At 37.2% G+C, this 21,124-nt stretch overlaps 2 protein-coding genes across 4 annotated transcripts in view; one reads left to right on the top strand and one right to left on the bottom strand.

The window, feature by feature from the left end:
* LOC107556704 (integrin alpha-6-like) overlaps positions 1-9,414 on the top strand; it is a 38,326-nt gene extending 28,912 nt beyond the window's left edge. The window contains exons 13-26 of the mRNA XM_016239879.1: positions 757-903; positions 3,177-3,292; positions 3,528-3,681; positions 4,567-4,650; positions 4,785-4,864; positions 4,981-5,058; positions 5,161-5,263; positions 5,437-5,610; positions 5,696-5,794; positions 6,077-6,187; positions 6,630-6,728; positions 6,878-7,003; positions 8,137-8,230; positions 8,773-9,414. Coding sequence (XP_016095365.1) covers positions 757-903; positions 3,177-3,292; positions 3,528-3,681; positions 4,567-4,650; positions 4,785-4,864; positions 4,981-5,058; positions 5,161-5,263; positions 5,437-5,610; positions 5,696-5,794; positions 6,077-6,187; positions 6,630-6,728; positions 6,878-7,003; positions 8,137-8,199 — 1,434 coding nt within the window. The 3' untranslated portion in view covers positions 8,200-8,230; positions 8,773-9,414. The remainder of the gene's footprint in view (positions 1-756; positions 904-3,176; positions 3,293-3,527; positions 3,682-4,566; positions 4,651-4,784; positions 4,865-4,980; positions 5,059-5,160; positions 5,264-5,436; positions 5,611-5,695; positions 5,795-6,076; positions 6,188-6,629; positions 6,729-6,877; positions 7,004-8,136; positions 8,231-8,772) is intronic.
* A 1,611-nt stretch (positions 9,415-11,025) lies between these two features.
* LOC107556703 (neurabin-1-like) overlaps positions 11,026-21,124 on the bottom strand; it is a 25,837-nt gene continuing 15,738 nt past the window's right edge. For 2 of the 3 annotated variants that reach the window (XM_016239876.1, XM_016239875.1), the window contains exons 13-19: positions 20,344-20,671; positions 20,152-20,209; positions 18,926-18,997; positions 18,563-18,767; positions 14,296-14,412; positions 12,137-12,325; positions 11,026-12,053 (exon numbers count right to left, since the gene is read on the bottom strand). In XM_016239876.1, coding sequence (XP_016095362.1) covers positions 11,877-12,053; positions 12,137-12,325; positions 14,296-14,412; positions 18,563-18,767; positions 18,926-18,997; positions 20,152-20,209; positions 20,344-20,671 — 1,146 coding nt within the window. In that variant the 3' untranslated portion in view covers positions 11,026-11,876. The remainder of the gene's footprint in view (positions 12,054-12,136; positions 12,326-14,295; positions 14,413-18,562; positions 18,768-18,925; positions 18,998-20,151; positions 20,210-20,343; positions 20,672-21,124) is intronic. The other variant, XM_016239878.1, reaches the window with a different exon arrangement.

The raw sequence follows: 21,124 nt of genomic DNA, 5'->3' as shown, positions 1-21,124 counted from the left end.
TGCAAGAAACTGAACAGTATTTATATAGTTTTTTTACCTCTGATTCACTGCAATGTCTGAACTGTCCTGAGCACCTCGACAGCCGGCGCGTGACGCGTCTTTTTCTTCTTCTTGCTTTACGGCGGATCGCAGACTTATAAGTGCATTACCGCCACCTATGTCTCAAATGGACCATTGACACTCCTAATTGAGATTGTAGATAGAGTGTCAATGATCCGTTTGAGACATAGGTTGCAGTAATGCACTTATAAGTCTGCGATCCGCCATAAAGCAAGAAGAAGAAGAAGGCATGTCACTCGCCGGCTGTCGAGGATGGGCTCAGGACAGTTCAGACAGTTTAGACATTGCAGTGAATCAGAGGTAAAAAAATGATATAAATACTGTTCAGTTACTTGCACAGACCGATCATTTCATGTCTTTACACATCAATGTATCGTCACGAGCCGCAGAGTTTAATTTGGTTTTGTTTGTGTATGTTTTTTGACTCTCAAAGCCGTGATTCCCATCCACTTGTATTATAAGACTGACAGACTGCAACGGGTTGACTTAAAAATCTTCGTTTGTGTTCTACTGAAGAAACAAAGTCACCTACATCTTGGATGCCCTGGGGGTAAGCAGATAAACATCAAATTTTCATTTTTGGGTGAACTATCCCTTTAAGGGCACATTTGACATTTTAGTTATGGAATGGCATTATACTGCAAACAATGTACAATGTTAATATTTTTTAATAATGCAAGTTTATTATGTGCAAAGGAAACCCTAAGAGACAAACTGAGAGGTATCCCGATTGAGGTCTCTGTGGAGATCCTGAACCCATCCACACGCAGGAAGAGACAGAATGCTCTTCCTAACCTGCTTCCCATCCTGGACTCTAATCAAGATGCCACCACTGTTACCAAGGTAACCACCATCTTCTTAAACAATCTTTGCATTTTCAGTGATCTACCATGATCATATTTATAATATACAATATACACTGTCTTTCAAATGTTTGTGGTCTATAATATTTTGAAAGAAACCTTTCATGCTCACCATTGCTAAAATAATTCGATCAGATATACAGTAAAAACAATAATACTTAAAAAATATTTTAAAATAACTTTTTTCTGTTAATATATTTTTAATATATTTTTGCGCTAGAAACATTTATTATTATTATCAATGTGGAAAACAGTCGTGCTGCTTCATAGTTTTGTGGAAATCATTATACTTTTTTTCAGGATTCTTCAGGAAAGTTCAACAGAATCTATTTGAAATTGAGATTTTTTTTGCTACAATGCAAAAGTGATCTTTAATATCACAAAAATAACCTAATGCACCTACATTTAGGCTTATATATATTTGGACACTGACACACTTTTCATAATTGTGGGTTTGAATGCCTTCAGAATAAAAATGAAATGAAACAATCAAGATGAAATTGAAGTGCAGACTTTCAGCTTTAATTCAAGGGGTTGAACAAAAATATAATGTGAAATGTTTAGCAATTGCAACTATTTTTAAACACAGGCCCCCTATTTTTAGGGGCTCAAATGTAATTGGACAAATGAATAAAATCATAAAGAAAATATTCATTTTGAAAGTTTTGTTGAGAATCGCAGGCAGGCGATGACTGCCTGAAGTCTGGAACCCATAGACATCACCAAAGACTGGGTTTCCTCTTTTGTTATGCTTTGCCAGGCCTTTACTGCAGCTGTCTTCAGTTGTTGTTTGTTTGTCTTTCTGCCTTGAGTTTAGTCTTCAGCAAGTGAAATGCATTTGAGATCAGGTGATTGACTTTGCCATTGCAGAACTTCACGTTTTACCTTCAAACACCCCTGGGTTGCTTTTGCAGTATGTCCATCTGTATTGTGAAGCACCGTCCAATCAACTTCTGCATTCGGCTGAATCTGGGCAGGCTGTATATCCCTATACACTTCAGAATTCATCCGGCTGCTTCTGTCACGCCATCAATAAACACTAGTTACCCAGTGCCACTGGAAGCCATGCACGCCCATACCATCACATTGCCTCCACCATGTTTTACAGATGATGTTGCATGCTTTGGATCATGAGCTGTTCCAAGCCTTCTCCCCACTTTTTTCTTCCTGTTATTCTGGTAAAGATTGGTCTTAGTTTCATCCATCCAAATATTTTTTTTCCAGAAATGGTCTGGCTTTTTTTATATGGTTTTTGGCAAAGTCTAATCTGGCCTTCTATTCTTGAGGCTTCTGAATGATTCGCACCTTGTGGGGAACCCTCTTTATTTGCTCTCGTGAAGTCTTCTCTTGACAATGACACGCCTACCTCCTGGAGAGTGTTCTTCACTTGGCTAGATGTTATAAATGGGCTTTTCTTTACCATGGCTGGGATCCTGCAATCATCCACCACTGTTGTCTTCCGTGGACACCCAGGTCTTTTTATGTCGCTGAACCCACAAGTGTGTTCTTTTTTGTTGATTTGGCCACTCCTAATGTTCCTGCCATCTCTTTGATGGCTTTGTTTTGTTTTTGAAGCCTAACGATGGCCTGTTTCACTTGCATGGAGAGCTCCTTTGACCACATGATGTGGCTTCCAAATGCAAATGCCACTCTTAGAATCAACTCCACAGCTTTTACCTTCTTAATAGATTAAATAATAAAGGAATAGCCCATACCTTTCCATAGAACAGCTTATATATTAAAGAGCTGTAATTCCTAAACCTTTCCTCGAATTTGGATGTGAATACACTTAAATTAAAGTTGAGAGTGTGTATCTTAAGCACATATTCATTATATAACTGTAACTTGAATATGTTTTGGTAAAGAGCTAAAATAACAAAAAATGTGCTAGTGTCCAAAGATATGTGGACCTAACTGTATGCTGAATCCTTCAATTGTTTGACCCCAAACTTTTGAATGTATTATATATATACTGTATATATAAATAAAAATATTATCATAGTAATTATAGAAACATTGTTCATACACATCAGGCAAATGTATTTTCACATTTATACTAAACATTTTCATTCCATTGTCTGTTTGTTAATCTTAAATGTATAGTTTTTTAAAAACCGTTTACCAACAAGCAGCTCAACTTTATCCAACTAACTCAGCCTCTTTATACTTGAAGAACTGAGGTAAACCAGTGCCAAACGCATCTACATATCTTATTCAGTATTAAATGTTATTCTGAATCATACTGGCTTTCAGGTTCAATTTATCAAGGAAGGATGTGGTGCTGATCATGTCTGTCAGAGTGACCTGCATCTACAGTATAAATTCCACACCAGGGAACCAAACAGAGACGTCTTTAATCCATTACCTGAGTGAGTTTTTATTTTTTATTTTTTTGTTTTCAATGCAATGTATATCATTTCATTTTATTATCATGTCGTTAATATGTCAGAAAGCAGGCAGCTGCTTCCTCATGTCTTGTTTAAAGTGACATCATGTGTTTAATCTATGTTCAAATGAATGAACAAAGTGCCTACACTCTTTTTCAAAGCAAATGGCAAAACAAAGTGGTCTTATTTGAGTCTCTCTGTTTTGCTTTCCTCACAGGGAAAATGGAGTTCCCATCCTGTCTCTGAGTGATCAGAAGGACATTGTCTTGGAGATCAAGGTGGTCAACCAGGGTGAAGATGCTTATGAAGCACAGCTGACGTCCTCGTTCCCCAAATCCCTGTCTTATTCTGCCGTTCGCACTAAATCTGGTGTAAGTTCAGCTGCTAGATGTCTAACTTATGACCAATGTATTAATTGTTAGTTATTTTTATTATTATTCATATTTTTATTAAGAATTAGTTTTTAAAGGGTTAGTTCACCCAAAAATAAAAATTAGGCTGTGTTTTACCCACGAGGCATACTAGGTGTACATGACTTTCTTATTTCAGATGAATCTATCACTTTAATGTAGCTTGCGCTCACTGTTGTAAACGGAAGCAGCTTCAGGAGGATGATGTATGAGGTTGGCTTTGCGCTGCTCAGAAGTGACGAATGTGGAAGCGCAGGGGAGAGATCAAAACAAAACACCGGTCACTTATTAGAAGTACAAAACAAGGATTTGTAAAGAAGAATGTCGGAGGATTTCGATATAAGCCAAGGGGAGGCGGATTTTCCTTTGTTAAAGTAAGGAAACTTTGCTTCCTTTGCTCCTGTTAACAAACGTTGGTTTTCACGAGACTCACCGGCGCATGCGCAATGCCGACCTCATACGTCATCCTCCCGGAACTGCTTCCGTTTACAACAGTGAGCGCAAGCTACATTAAAGTGATTATTACGTTTTGAATATGGATATTTTTCTTACAAAAACGCATCGATTCGCTACAGGAGGCCTTTGTTCACCCCCCGGAGCCGTGTGAGAAACTTTTTATGGATGGGTGTTTTTTATTTAACTTCTTTTGGACTGAATCACTGCAACACCCGCTGACTGCCAATAAACAGCTTGAAAGATTAAAGGCAATTTTTAATATAACTCCGACTGAATTCGTCTGAAAGAAGAAAGTCATATACACCTAGGATGACTTGAGGGTGAGTAAAACACAGCCTAATTTTCATTTTTGGGTGAACTAACCCTTTAAGTGATCTTAAATCTTTACAGGATAAACCAGTCACCTGTCTAGCCAATCAGAATGGGTCACAAGCCGATTGTGAACTTGGAAATCCATTCAAAAGAGATGCTGAGGTGAATATTTAAAGTATATTAGACAATATAATAGTATTTATTTTTATCGCTATTGTTATTTTATGGTATTATAATAGAAAAGCTCTATTTTTGGTGTGTGGACTTACTTTTGAAAAAAATAATAACTTTTTTAGACAACTTTTTACATCATTCTGAACACGGGTGGAATTTCTTTGGATACCACTGAAATTGAAATTGACCTTAAACTCAAAACGTGAGTAGCAACATAACTCTTGCCAAAGGCACAGTATCAGTTTAGTATTTTCTTTTGTTTTAAACATGTCAGAATTCATAGATTCATGTTTCCATTTTTCGTTTTGTTAATTGCAGAACAAGTGATCAGAAGCAGTTACAAGCAATCAAAGCCAAAGCCATTGTTAAGATCCAGCTGCTGTTGTCCCTCTCAGGGTAGGTTTGCAAACTGCACTATCATTTCCCATATTCTGATGATGATAATATCAATGTCCTATATTTGTATCTTCATGCACTGTCATCATGTATCATCTACAGCATTGCTAAGCCATCTCAGCTCTACTTTACTGGAGAAGTTAAAGGAGAGAGTGCAATGAAGTTGGCATCTGATGTCGGCAGTCCAATTGACTATGAATTCAGGGTGACTATTAGAGTTCCTAACATTTTGTAAATAAAGCATACATTTTACATGTACAATACTTCCTTTGGTTTGTTTATACAATATTTATTTATTTGCATTCTAACTATCTTACATGTCACACTATTTAGTGGCTTTTTAAAAAGATGGATCCTGTTAAATATATTGATTTACAGGTTACAAACTTGGGCAAACCCCTTAAATCATTCGGCACGGCTTCTATGATTATCCAATGGCCTAAGCATAACTCTCAAGGCAAGTGGCTGCTGTACCTCATGAAGATGACCTCAACCGGTTTAGACAGCTTCATCTGCTCCAATCAAGATGAAGTCAACAAACTCGGTTTGAAGGTAGTCCTAGTCAAAATATTTATTATTGCAAGTTGCATCCATATAGAAATGAACTGATTATTTGTTCTGTTTTACGGTTATCTAGGAGCCTTCAGTGTCACGAACTAAACGTGAAATTGAGGAAACTCCTGCAAAAGAGGGAACAGTCTCTCTTTTTACTGACAAGAGGAAATACACAGTTTTGGTAAAGTCACCCAAACATGAAGCATACCGTGCGTTCAGAAAGTATTCAGACTAATAGTCTAATTTTTAACATCACTACACTAAATACCCCACAATGAGTTATAACTTAGCAAATATTTAAAAAAGGAAAAACTGAAATATCACATTGACAGAAGTATTCAGATCCTCAAAACAATAAGTAAATGCATTTTAGCTAAAGGCTGCAAAACTAAAGTCTGAATATGCCCTGTATGTGTTTCCTTGTGTCTTGTTTCTAATCACTGACTTCTTGTTGTGTTTTTAGTCGTGTGAAGATGGGGCGGAGTGCATCACATTCAAATGTCCTCTAATGGGAATGGACAGCAATGCTGTCATCAGCCTGAGAGCTTACCTTTGGAACTCTACCTTCCTGGAGGTGAGTGTGATCATTCAGTAGGATGTTTTTTTTAATGGCATAATCTATTAAATGTATTAATAATAAATTATTATTACTTCTTTAAAAAATAATATTTTAACAAAACTGCTTGACTGCTTATTAATATAAGAAAAAAAGTGAGTGTGTCAAGGTAAAAATGTCATGTAGTAGGATTAATAATTCATGAAATCCATAAAAATACTTTGCAAACTGTGTTTAAAAACCTTTTCATCATCATATGAGATGTGTTCACTCATATGCATTACATTTTTCTTGAAAATTACAACATATGAAACCAACAAAATTACAGATAGAATGTTTCTAATAACTTGGCAGAGGTGTTATAAAGTAGAACCGTCTCATTCTTTTTAAAAAATATTTTTCCTTTTCTTTATGGACACTATATCATGTCATTAAACTATTAATAAACTATTTCATACAGGACTATGCAAAATTGAACTACATTGACATTATTGTCAAGGCATCACTTGATTTCAAGTCCTCAGCTACAAATATACAGCTGAAAAATGAGCCAGCACAGGTGAGGCCATTTCAGCTTTTAGCCATATATACTTCTCCTTCCATGTTTTGATCAGTTTGTCTTCTCTATCAAACTGACTTTAGATGCAGGATTGAAAACTCAGCTTGAGATGATAAGTGCATTTTGAAAGACAGTTTGTCCTGTTACAGGCACGCGTTACTGTGTTTCCGGAACGCAAAGTTGCGCTGTATGGCGGTATGCCCTGGTGGGTCATACTGGTGGCCATTTTACTAGGACTCCTTTTGCTGGGCCTTTTGGTGTTCTTGCTTTGGAAGGTAAGAACATATAACTAAACTCACAACCAGACCCAACCAGGACTACTTAACCCTGTATTTAGGCCCAATCCCAATTCTACCACTTAGCCCTTCCCCTTTCCCCTACCCCTCCGTTTCGCGCGTTCACATGAAGGGGTAGGGGTGTCTCAATTCTCTTTTGGTTGGAGGGGTAGGGGTAGGGGAAGGGCCAGACAGCCCTTCAAACGAAGATTTTTCAGGACCACACTTCAAACGAAGGGGTATGAATTATCTCAGCGTAAACCGGCTTCAGGTGCAACATGGCTGCCCGAGTGAACAAACAGACACATAAATGTAAGCATTTTTGGCATTAATAAAGATTTTAACGAAAAGTAATCATTTGTTTTATGTTACATTCAATCGTGAGTTCATATTTACGGTCATGTTACTCAAAGAAATGTTTGCAAAAAATCACTAATATTTGCTAACAAACGTCATATCATTATAGACTGTACGATAGTGCAACAACATATATTCATGTCTGATCAGGGCGAAGCACCGTAGACATTGAGGGGGCTAGTCCCCCCAATAATTAGAAATCGCTAAACCCTTTTCTCAAATATTGCCAATTCGAGAGAGAGAGAGAGAGATGAAAGTTGTGTGTATGCGCGTCTATGCGTTTCTCTTTTTAGAGTGAGTTTACTTAAAAAACAGCTATTATATCCTCTCGTTTCTGGAAAATATAATGGAGCAATTCAGTATTTAAACTGTTATTAATAAAAGTCGTGGGGCAGCGTTGACAAGTTTCTTTTCTCCTGGATGTGTGAGCTGCGTGATCTCCGATATATACATATATGTGTGTGTGTCAGTGAGCAGCGCATTAATATAGAACGGTAATTATCTAATGCACACCAGTATAGGTGTGTGTATTGTAGGAGCTAGACGACGTATGATGACGTGTGACGGCATAGTAGTGGTGTCCCAATTCTTAGGGGAATATTTTGACCCCTACCCCTTGACACTGTTTCAAGGGACAAGGGGAAGGGGAAGGGGAAGGGGTATAAAATAGAATTGGGATTGGGCCTTACTGTCACTTTTATTAAAACTGATTTTCATCATTCTGTACTATTCATATGACTTTAAGTATTTAAAACACAAACCTTTACCCCTTTTAGTGTGGTTTTTTCGGCAAAAGCGACAAAGAACCTGAAAAAGAGAGGCTGACTTCAGATGCGTGAAGAGAAACAGAGAACGAGAACCTCTCTTAGGGTAAAAGATCTCACAGATCAAGTTGACCAGCGTGCTCAGAGCTAGCATGAAGAGTTGGATCAGCCCTAGCTTGAGTCTGACGCACATGCTACCTGTCAATGCCTAGATGTGGGGTGATGGTGGCAGTTTACATGGCTTCATTGCTCAGACATAAGCGAAATGCTATGAGGAATGCAAACTAATCATGTATGAAGTTGTTGTTGGAAAAGGGTTTATACATGTTTGCATTCACTCAGCTTTCAAGTGCGTGTGACTGTGTATGACTGAGATTTGGCTTGATTTAGAAACTTGCACTTTTCTCTGGCCTGAATGGGATGTTTATCGGAGCAACTCTCGCTTTCGGCACATACAGTTCTTATACGGCCCGATTCTTGCTTATATCATCTTTAAAACATTGAATGTTTTGTTCTTTCCTCATGCTAGGCATGCTGCACACACTGCAAACAACACTACGTCTGTGTTTTTTGCTCATTTTCCTGTATAAATGATGCTGTTTAGCATTGTTAGCATGAACTTGCGCTAATTGTCTTTTTCCTGAACAGTGTGGATTTTTCAAACGTTCCAAGTATGACGAAAGCGTCCCCAGTTATAATGCTGTGCGGATAAAGAGGGAAGAGAGGGGGAAAGAGGAAATGGATCCTCCGGAGAAGAAACAATGGATGACTTCTTGGAATGAGAATGAGAGCTACTCATAGCTAAATGCTAACCTGGTTGAAAGCAAACCAAAGACTCCCTTCCTAAAGCCTTTAATGCTTATTTTTTGCACGCACTGAACTTTTCTTACTGTTACTACTCCATCAAAATGTGTAAGGAATCATTTGAGCTTGATAGAGATTTTTAGAGATTGTATTAGAAAATGGTGTCTGGAAGACATATGATGAACAAGGATAAAAAAATAGGTTTACTTGTGTTTTGTTTTATATTAAAATTTGCTTCCATGTTCCACCACGTTTTCATATCACAATTCACTTCTCATGCACACAGTAATGTATATACATTTAATGTATTTATTCACAGCAGATGGTTCTTTTGTACAAATGCCAAAGATTTTAAATTTTTGTTTTATTTTATGAATGGCTTGAGTCAGGACTTCTTGGTTCGTTTTTTTTCTTATCTTGATATCCAGCTAAAACTGCTTAGATGAATGTAAATATGTGTCTGGATTTTAAATTTTTTTATTTGTTGTTTTATTGTTAAAACCATTCAGGTACATATTTTATTTTCATACGCGTTTTTTTCCCCCCACTGTACTTAAACTACTAAAACTGGGATTGATTTATTAAGAACTACTTTGTTATAAATAGATGTTTGATATATTATCGGGTGCCACAATCCATTGTAAGATCAGCTTCTTCTTTTAATTTTTGAAGGTCATTTGAAATTATCTTTGTTTGAATGTGAAGTTGCTTTAATTTTTTTAAAACATCGCCTTTTGGCAATGCAAATGCTTAAATAATGAAAAGTATTAATTCTGTTTATGTGTTAAGTGACTTGTTGAATTGGTCAGTGGTGATGTCTGAATGTTAGCTACTTAACAAATTTATTAGCTCACACAAAATTGAGACTGAATGAATGAAATTCAAATAATTTTTTTTTTGCTGGACCTAAATTTATGAGGTACACATTTTTTAATTAAACAAATAGTTTTGGGGGTTTTGTCAGCTGTAAATCTGAATAAATTTGGAATATACTTTTAAAGACTGACGTGCGATGGTGCTGTGGATAAATACAAAAGACATGTACAGAGTTCGACGACATGTAATCAGACTAACTGATGAAATGTGGAGACTCATAATGGGTCTGATAGAACAGACACCTGAACAGAGTGTACAGGCAAATCAAGATTGAGCTACACAACAAAAAATGGCTCTAATACTTGAGACATGAGCACAGGATTAGTGATTGACGTGACTGGCAAAGATGTAGCGTTGATAAACAGGCATAGACTTGTGAAGTAGACAGGCACAGAAACTGATGCAGGTGACGCAGACCAAGACTCATACTGAAGCATTCATTCAAACTGAGAAAGATGCAGCAGCCATAGTGAATGCCCTCCACTCTTGTCTTACCAAGTCACCAATATCACAAGCTCAAGCTAGTGAAACATGTTCTGCTTTTATCAGAAACTCAACTATTTAATTTTCTCATAAAATAGTGACTCCATTAAATAAAATGTTGAGTTTTGTGCATATTAGTGTATAAGCTTTAAGGCAAGCAATATGCTATTGTATGTATGGACTAAAGGCTATCACACAGACGCACACTAAAAATGTAAGTTGTGAACAGATTATTGGAGTGCGTTTTACAATAAAATACTACATCAGTCTTTCTGCTTAAAAATTTCACATGTAGCTAATTAATTCACATGTAACGCATGCACATTTTAATTAATAGTGAAATAATTTAATCTTTTTCATTATGTCACTACATTTAAAACAATAACATACTATGTTAAATTAATTTTGCTACAAACATGCCTTCTTCAAAGTTTGTAGATTGAAAACCTGGAAAGGCTTATTTATAAACTGAAAGGTTATACTGGGATCCTATCAATAGTACCTCTACCAACCTGCATAAGATAACGTATCAAAAAATGTAGGTAGATCGCTAAGCTGACAGTGATGCAAAATGTTGGATGCATCATCTGAATCAATGCTAAATCAATTTGTCAGGTGTGCTTTGAAAGCTAGATTTAATTTACAGTTCATGAAATGTCTTTGCAGCTACATGTGTCATAAGGTACAAACAAATGTCCCAGACATTCGTTAAAAAAAGACATAGTAAATAAAATGATATAATTGTAAAATATTTATTTGTTAATACACATGTAAAATCATCATCATTTGTGACATAGAAGACAATGAATTACTCTCCTCTCTGCAGTAAAATGTACATTACTATGAGTTATATACAGTAGACTTAAAAAAGGTGATTCTTTCCAAAAAAGAAAAGTCCTGGGTGGTGAAGTGCTCACTTAAAAGTGCACACTAGGAGAGGGAGCCGAAGCTTACCTGATGTGCTCTATTAACCCTGGGAATGTGTGCGCATCACATGAGACATTCACACGTGGATTGTTAGTTCACTTTTGGCTAAAGTGCAGAGTGTGCACTAGCAGCTTGGCTCATGATAATTTGCCGTTTAAATCTAAAGAACGAGATTAACAATCTCGGCATTTTTACTAACTGCCAGATATTTAACATCGGTGCTCTCTGGTGGACAGCTGTAAAATCGTTTTTAGTACCATGTGCAGCATCTTATAACACTCGTAGCCCTCAAACAAATCAGTTAAAGGCAATGAAATATCCTTTCTGGATAATTAGATTAAGTTCCCATTTTCTCAAAGTGCCATTATGCATGTTCAATGTCAGTGTGATGGACAGGAATCGATTCTTTAACTCCTGGGTTGTGTCAAAAAGAGATATTAATAACAAGCTTATCAAAGACACATTTACAGTAATATGTGTTCCGTTAGGCTTTACTGGCAGAAAACCTCTGGTTTTGATGTGTTCACCCATGTTGTTACTTTCTCAGCAGTCTACAAATCATCTGTGTGTGTGAGACAGTCTACTCCATTTCTATCAGAACAAATTATCATTCCTTGGGTCGGTGAGCGTGCACATTTGCAGCCCTTGACATTGTTACTACCTCAGCAGGCTGATTCAAGGTTTGTTGATTGGCCGCTTTTAATCTTGGCCTCTTTCTCTCTCCCCCTTTCTATTTCTTTTTTTACTTGCTGCTTTTCAAGTTTTTCCTGAGCCTTCTTCATGTCTTTTAATCTCCTTTTAATAGAGGAGCGATCTCTTTGACTAGAAACGCCAAGCTCCTGGAAGACAACACATATTTCATTGTAACATTAATTTTGTGTTGTAGTATTGATTTAAATAATCAAAAAACACATGGACCAACCTTAAGTTTACTGCTGTCCATGCACAAGAGATGTTGGCCATCCACACCTTTAGCTGTGAACTCAGCTATATACTGTTCCATATTCATGCCCATCAACCAGTGGCAGATCTGCTGATTGGTCCACTCGGAAAGTGGGCGGTTCTGCCACATGTACTGCTTTGCCGCTGGAAGAGGGCCATCATCAAGGGTCTGAAAGCAAGAGCATTTTATAATGTAGTTATGTCAGAACTGGTGTGGAAGACCGCAATACACCATTCTCCCAAGCAAAGAATGCTAACACACATATGCTTGGCATATTTCACGCAAACTGCTTTTTAATTTTGTGTGCCTGAATTAAAAGCGCCTGTTTACAGATCAACAGACTCCTACCAGGGCAGACAAAATCTGGAGCACACTTACGAAATCAGGTCAGAAGCAGAGGAAGACATCAAGAAAGGAGGCAAGACTAAGACAGACTAAAATATGAAAGGAGATGTTCTGAAAAATGTTGTCGTAGCTCTTTTCAATAAATTATAGTGACCAGGGGCTGCTAAGCTCCAGAACAACAACAAAAAAGCACCATTACCATCTACACCATCTACATAAAATTAGAATAATCTTCTTAAGTTTTGAGTACATTAGCATGTGTTTAGCAGATGCTTTTCGCCAAAGTGACTTACAATAGAGGAACAATAAATGTGTCAATAACTTTTATTTATTCTTTCATCTTTTCATATTTTTGCCTTTTTAAGGATTTTGTTAAGGCAAAACACTGACAAAACTAAAATAATTTTATTGAGATTTACTTTGCACATTTATTTAATTTCATATATAGATATGAAAGTGATGGGTATGAAAGATATAAGTGAGAAATGTAGTTTCTCACATAAAACTACAGTATTGTATGGCTTCAGAAGGCTTGTAAATTAATATAGTGTGTGAGTCATAAACTACTTTTATGAGACTTTCATGGTGCGTTTTTGAACATTTTGGAGTTGAACATCTCATAAAATGCTTCTAAAAGAGCAGAGAACATTTCCTCTTGTGTTCCCTGAAGAATATAAGTCATACAGGTTTGTAAGGATATGAGGGGGGGATAAGTAATGATTGTTTTTTTATTATAAACTATTCCTTTAATATTGAGCCACTGACACATCCAACACAACTTGTGAAATAATGTTACCTGTGGCAACATCTTACCAACTAGGAAGAGGTAGGAAGTAGGAAGACTGTTGCAATCATTTGGGAAATTCCACATACCGTGCACATAAAAAAAATGACACTGGAGAGCTGCCTCACTCACAACCACACCCATATACTCCATATGGATAACAGAATTCACTGCGGAAAGATCCTAACCATAGGCAGGAAGCACAAAATGAACAGCCTGGATGTTTTAAGAGGGGAGAAACCTGCTCTCCTGTGCCTCACTATGCACAGATGGAAGAGCCTAAAAGTCACATTTACTTGTGCCTGATGAAATTTCACAAGTGAAATCCAGTAATTTCAATAGGAATCCATGCAACTGGGAGTTTCATGTGAGGGCAAAAAAGTTCACACAGATTTCACTAGTGTTCAAGTTGGCTACGCATATTCGTCGCATTGACCAAAAGAAAGCTTGGATAACAGAATTCACTGCGGAAAGATCCTAACCATAGGCAGGAAGCACAGAATGAACAGCCTGGATGTTTTAAGAGGGGAGAAACCTGCTCTCCTGTGCCTCACTATGCACAGATGGAAGAGCCTAAAAGTCACATTTACTTGTGCCTGATGAAATTTCACAAGTGAAATCCAGTCATTTCAATAGGAATCCATGCAACTGGGAGTTTCATGTGAGGGCAAAAAAGTTCACACAGATTTCACTAGTGTTCAAGTTGGCTACGCATATTCGCCGCATTGACCAAAAGAAAGCAGTTTGGTTTGAAAATGACTTGCTGAAATTTTACAGAATAACATGCATGCTGAACTATCACCTCTTTCTCAAAGCTATGAGTATGATCTCATTCTTTCCATTCCTCCCTCACGACGCACACATTCCACCGGCGATACTTGCTCTCCTCTTCAAAACACCTCACAAATTAAAAGTTCACATTCAGGGCTGATCAAATATATACATATGATGAATGCTAACCATTAACTACAGGAAAAGCTCATGCAGTGGTGACCCCACGGCCTCTCACCTCACAGGAGGAGAAGGTATGTGTGTGCGAGCGCCCGAGGAGACGGGGCTCTTTGAGTAACCCTGCCAACACAGAGCGAGGGCTACCTGCAATCGAATCATCCGTAACAGACAACCTCTGTAACAAGTAGAACACGGGGACATAAACATATAAACATACACAAACAGACACATAAACAATTACTCACAAACAGTTTTCACAGATACAGTATTCATAGGAGGATGCTTGGAATGCTATTTAGCATGCACTTTTATATGGAAGCATATAGGTAGCGAAATTCAATTTAAAATGCAATATGCAAAATGGCAATGCAATATTCAAAAGGGCAACGCAATATTCAAAATGGCATTGTATTTCTGTATTTAAATAAAACATTTCCATTACCCCATACGTGCAAAGTTTGGTGCAAAAGTAAAATGAAAATTAAATTATATAATTTACATTTGCAACAGTAGTCTTAATATGTAAATTGCATGCCCATTTGAACGCTTTATAAGTTGCGAAATGAAAATGAAAATGTATAACACAAATTGATTTGATATGTGTAACATGTTCAAGCAGAAATGGTAGCAAAATGATCATTTAAATGCTATTTGTCCTAAATGCATTTAGACTAACAGTTAGAACACTTAGGATTGCATTTTCATCATGACGCCGTGGGATATTTGTAGCAAAATTCAATTTTAAAATGCATTCCGAGCTGACCACGCCCACCCTCCGTCAGTCATTGCTTCAAGGCAGGGATTGGCGGAAGCGTGTTACGTTTGGATCATTTGAAACATGGCGGCTGGAAATCTGATAAGATTGTTAAAATCACTGGCAGATGAAGTGGAGCTTGAACAGAGAAATATATGAAGCGTACGGCGTTCGGACACTGTAGTATTCCAGACTATAAATGGACATTACATGCATTACAACAATGATAAATAAAATGGTTGAGTATTATTTTAGGTATAAAATAGCATTATTGTAATGCTTGTAATGTCAATTTATAGTCTTTACAGAGCAGCTTGGCTCCTTAAATGTTTAAACACCAGCTAATTTCAAGATGCTGGCGTCACGTGGGTCACCCGCAGTGTAAGACGCTCAAAGCTCAAGATGTTCGGATAGACGTTCGATCGGTCAGTCGTTTGAACGTTTGATTTTAGCATGGAATACGCTTATGAGGTGAACACTTCATATATTTCTCTGTTCACGCTCCACTTCATCTGCCATTGAATTCAACGATCTTATCAGATCTCCAGCCGCCATGTTTCAAACGATCCAAACGTAACACGCTTCCGCCAATCCCTGCCTTGAAGCAAAGATTGACGGAGGGTGGGCGTGGTCAGCTCGGAATGCATTTTAAAATTGAATTTTGCTACAAATATCCCACGGCGTCATGATGAAAATGCAATCCTAAGTGTTCTAACTGTTAGTCTAAATGCATTTAGGACAAATAGCATTTAAATGATCATTTTGCTACCATTTCTGCTTGAACATGTTACACATATCAAATCAATTTGTGTTATACATTTTCATTTTAATTTCGCAACTTATAAAGCGTTCAAATGTGCATGCAATTTACATATTAAGACTACTGTTGGAAATGGCAAATGTAAATTACATAATTTAATTTTCATTTGGCTTTTGCACCAAACTTTGCACGTATGGGTAATGGAAAATGTAAATTTAAATACAGAAATACAATGCCATTTTGAATATTGTGTTGCCATTTTGAATATTGCATTTTAAATTTAATTTCGCTACCTATATGCTTCCATACTTTTAAAGCAGATAATGCTAATGGCTTAAAGGAATAGTTCACCCAAAAATTCCGCCATTAATTACTCACCCTCACGTCGTTCCAAACCCGTAAGACCTTCGTTCATCTTCGGAACACAAATTAAGATATTTTTGATGAAATGTGAGAGCTCTCAGACCCTGTATAGACAGCAACGCAACTGTAATGTTCCCAGGTCCAGAAACGTTGTAAGGACATCGGTAAAACAGTCCATGTGACATCAGTGGCTCAACTTAAGTTTTGCGAAGCTATGAGAATTCTTTGAGTGCAAAGAAAACAAAAATAACAATTTATTTAACAATTCTTCTCCCTCGAGTTACGTCTTCCGCCATTTTAGAGAGTATCACAACGCATACGCATGCTTTCCCCTAAGCGTAAACAACGCTGACTACGCAGATTACGTTCATGCACGCGCTTTCTCCCCCGAACGTAAACAACGCTGATTACGTCGATAACGTTCTTGGGTACTCTCCAAAATGGTGGAAGACGTAACTCGGGGGAGAACAATTGTTAAATAAATTGTTATTTTTGTTTTCTTTACACTCAAAAATTATCTTTAGCTTTGCAAAACTGAAGTTGAGCCACTGATGTCACATGGACTGTTTTACCGATGTCCTTACAACGTTTCTGGACCTGGGAACATTACAGTTGCGTTGCTGTCTATGCAGCGTCTGAGAGCTCTCACATTTCATCAAAAATATCTTAATTTGTGTTCCGAAGATGAACAAAGGTCTTACGGGTTTGGAACGACATGAGGGTGAGTAATTATAATGACAGAATTTTCATTTTGGGGTGAACTAACCCTTTAAGGGCCACTAAATGTGTCATATCAATGCAAACCTCTAATCAAGTCCTCAACGTTCAGGCTAAGACTGAGAGTTTTGGTGTACAAGATCATTCAAAATAATGATTTTTTTAAAAAAATAGTTTACGTGCAAAGTTCATAGAAATGCATTATGTACATTTAATGATATCAATGTTGCAGCAAAGTAAAACGTAAAACAAATATTTTTCTTATACTTTGAATACAGTACATGCGAGTGTACACATCTTAATCATTTTCAAAACGTTTTTAAAATAAAGCTTAAAAATGTTTTTACAAATATCATATCTTATATTAATGATTTAATTAATACATATGTTTTTATCAAAAACATGTAAAACATTTTTTAACACATTAATTGAAGAAAGAAAATAAAATAATATAATTGACTCAATTTCTAAATGACCCTAAACATATTTTATTTACTGCATTTGTGGCTTTGTTTGTTTTCTCTCTCTCTTGAATGCTTGTTTGAATTAAATGTGGATAAATGGAGCAGTGGCAAGTGGTGATATTACCTTCAGTGCCTGGGAAACTGTACCAGTGGAGAACAATTCCAGAAACCAAAACCAGTAGAAACACAAAACTACTTTTTATTACTTGTAAGAGCTGGCAATGGAGCACTAATCAATACAACTATCGTGCATCCCTATCATGTGTTAGTGAAACGAATAAATATCTAAACCTGAATTAAATCAAGTTATTAAAGTATTACCGGTAAAACCACCAAGAACGATCACTCGCTAGTGTGCGTTCTTAGACACAAACTACTTCTAGTTAATAAATTACCACAGTCCATGGCAATGCTCCATTATTAAACAGGATTGGGCTTTATCAATGTGGGCAAAAGGGTTTATTGTGAAAGAATGCATGGAACATTTCATCGTTAAACAAAGCCACACCAAAAACTAGTCCACTAGGGTTAGTAGCTGAGTTATTAACTGAGTGTTCTACTGTCCTCACACAAAAGATACATTAGCTGGAGGACCAACTGAATACAGTACCAAATCTAAGGAATGAGAGAGAAGAGATGGCCAGGAGAGGTTGGTCTGCTTTAAAGAAGATTTCATAAAAAACACATTCCGCATAAGCCAAATGACATACAGTAGGGTCCAATGTGATGATCATGTTATCCAGCACAATTCAAGAATGTTCCAATAGAAGCAAGAACATCTGACCGTTTATACAAAGAGGTTGTAGTGACCTAATTGTGTAGAATCTTAAAAAATGTGTTACTCATTTTACATCACATAGCTTTCTTTGTTTTTAATAAATTCCTAAAACTTTGTTTATTGCCAGCTTAAAATTAGATTTTGAATCCCTGATATTCAGTATGGTTTACTGTCTTCTCAAAACCAAAATAGTACAGTACAGCCTTCGTAATACGTCTAATTACAAAACTTTACTTCCTGTTAGAATCAAAGACTGAACATGAGATTGCTTAAATATTAACTTTAAATGACATCCAGGAATGCAACCAACTGCAACCTTGCAAAGTGCAAACTGAATTCATTTTAAATGGCTCAACCCCAATGAATCGCTTAAAAATTGAATGCATTAAATTACTGACAGCACAACATGTCAACTAATTTCTTCCTCTTATTCAAGACGGTTATGATTTTTTTTTTTAAATAAATAAAAAACACCTGGACCCTACTCACCTTGTTTGCACGGTCCTCTATGTATCCCTCTGAAGGAGTGCGAGGCAGACTGCTACTGGATGCACAACGGTCTTTTTCTCGCTCTCTCTCTTTTTCCCTCTCTCTGTCCCCAAACCAGGAAAATGGCATACAGGAAGGGATGGAAGAGATGGAGTCAGAGGGGGAAACATTGCCGCTGGTCTCATCCAGTAACTCTCCCGATCCCCTGAGTTTGGACAACAAAGAGCCCTTGCTAATGAAGCTAATTAAGTAATGGAGATAAACTGATCTATATCAGAGAAGACCAACAGATTTAAAGTGATTTTAAACTAATTAACTTCAGTTAATGTAGTAGGTTAATATTAGGACATTTAATATTCACACCTGCTCCCTACAGATCCTCTGAGTGTGATGCTCTCCCGTTTTTTGCCTTTGCCTCCAGATCTGCGGATACCACTACAGGGCAACACAAAAGTAAGAATGGTTTAAGTTTTGGGGCATTATCTACTTGATTGAGGAAAAATAGTCAAGATTAAATTGTATTATACTACTGGGCTGCTGAATGCTTGAATCTGATTGGCTGACGAACATTCTAAGGTGTGCAATTATTTTCAGGGAAACGCACAGATAAGGTAGTTCCAGGCAGGTCTTGACCGCATTACATGTCTATATCACTTCGCCAAATGATTTCAGTTATTTCAAAGGTCCTTTACAGCTTACAACAGCAAAAGAACCAGAACCCACAATGACACTGACAAGAAAATAAACAACAAGATAAAAATCAAAATGTTAAATTATTTCCATGTTTTTGCCACAAAATGTTAAATTATGTACGGAAAGCACTACTCTCTTCCTCCCACTCTCTCTCCTGTACAGACACACACACATAGGGACACACACTCGCACAGAAATGTGTTGTCAGCATTGCTCTGATGATTTTAATCAGTAAAATAGTTTAGCAACTTAAAAGCTACATGACATTTCTCACAAGCTTGGTAATAACGGCGTTGTTCTTGAAGAAGATAAACTTACAGTTTTGCTATTAGTAGAGACACTGCTGCCAAACACTGTTGAGACGCGCAGATTCATGTAATTCACACACTTAATCTCTCTCTCTCTCTGTAATAACTTCATTAATAATTGCATTACTATCAATGGCTCAAGCCTCCGTTACTAGGTCTAAAATTATGTTTTGGAATTAGCAACGGAAGCGTGGAATGAGATGCGTAAAATCCTACACACAAGAGCGTTTTAAGGACAAAAACCTAACGAATGTCTTGAAATACAACATCAAGCAATGTCTTGAGGTGTGGTAACCGTAGTATAAGTGGAATAATTGACTCCGGTCCATTGAATTATCAGAAAATAATGCACACCAGAGGTGTAATTGCCACTCTGCATCATCACCTTCTGTATGCATTATATTCTAACAATTCAATGGCCCATCTTCAATTATTCTTTATGTAATATATTCTAAATTGTACTGAAAGTTGGGACTTCCAGTTTTATGATTGGTCCCATTAATTTTTTTTTCTACAAGTGGTCCATCTCCTCTCATTGTAATGTCTCTTATTTTGGCACACAAGAGGTAGTTGCTGGCCAGGCCATACCTGAAATCTGGGAATCGTCTTTTGGTTTTTCGCGTTGGTGAACCATCACTCTCTTCATCTGTAAAACAAAGGAGCAATTCAAAATCTTGTAAATTTCCTCATAGTCTTTTGACTGATACTGATGAGCCGGAGCAGAAAAACCAGTGAAAGTAGGAGATATAAATAAAAAGTACTTCAAGAAATCAGTTGTACCTCTGCTTGCTCTGCTCTTGCTGCACTCCTTGCCTTTGCTCCTCCTGTTTCTCAGGTTTAGGAACATACTAGAGGAGGACTGTGAGGAGGATGGGGACTGGGGAGCGGAGGAGTCTTTAGGTGGAGACAGGCTGGCTTGTGTGCTGCTGCTTCCTTGGGGTGTTTGGCCCTGAATGAATACATCATCTCTGCTTTCACTTCTTGGTTCACGTGTATGGTCGTGACCAAACTGTATAGATGGAACAGGTATGGCTCGGCTCTCGAGGTAAGACTGCCTTCTTTCACTGTTTGATCTTTCCTGTTTGTCGTCTTGTATGCACATAGATTCCTATAAAATAAGATAAAATTAAACTATGATTTCTTCAATCCAAATTGTTAGGCAAAACATACAAGATGGGGGTCAATATATTAAAGAGCAGGTCATATGGGTTTTTGAAAAATATCTCTTTTGCAGTTTATAACGTAGCTATCCTTAAATGAAAACAATCTGCAAAGTTGTTAATCAAAAAAAAAGTGCATGATAAATAATGATATTCTCTCTCAAAAGAGAGTCGATTCTGAATCGTCTTAACGAGTCGTCATAGTTTCGAATCTTTTGCCTGTTACCGGTATACGTCACTGGGTAACACATTTGCATAATCCCGCCTGCCCGTGAAAGACAAACAGAGTCTGACCTGCCCATAAACACTTCCGCTAGTTAGTGTGTTTACATCATGTTGACTGAGGAGACGCTGTGTTCAAGGATACCACAAAAATACAATTCGAACCTTTTGTTGTGTGC

Source organism: Sinocyclocheilus grahami, unplaced genomic scaffold (genome assembly GCF_001515645.1).
Source record: "Sinocyclocheilus grahami isolate Dianchi unplaced genomic scaffold, SAMN03320097.WGS_v1.1 scaffold576.1, whole genome shotgun sequence".
NCBI lineage: Eukaryota > Metazoa > Chordata > Actinopteri > Cypriniformes > Cyprinidae > Sinocyclocheilus > Sinocyclocheilus grahami.
This window is presented reverse-complemented; position numbering and strand designations above follow the sequence as displayed.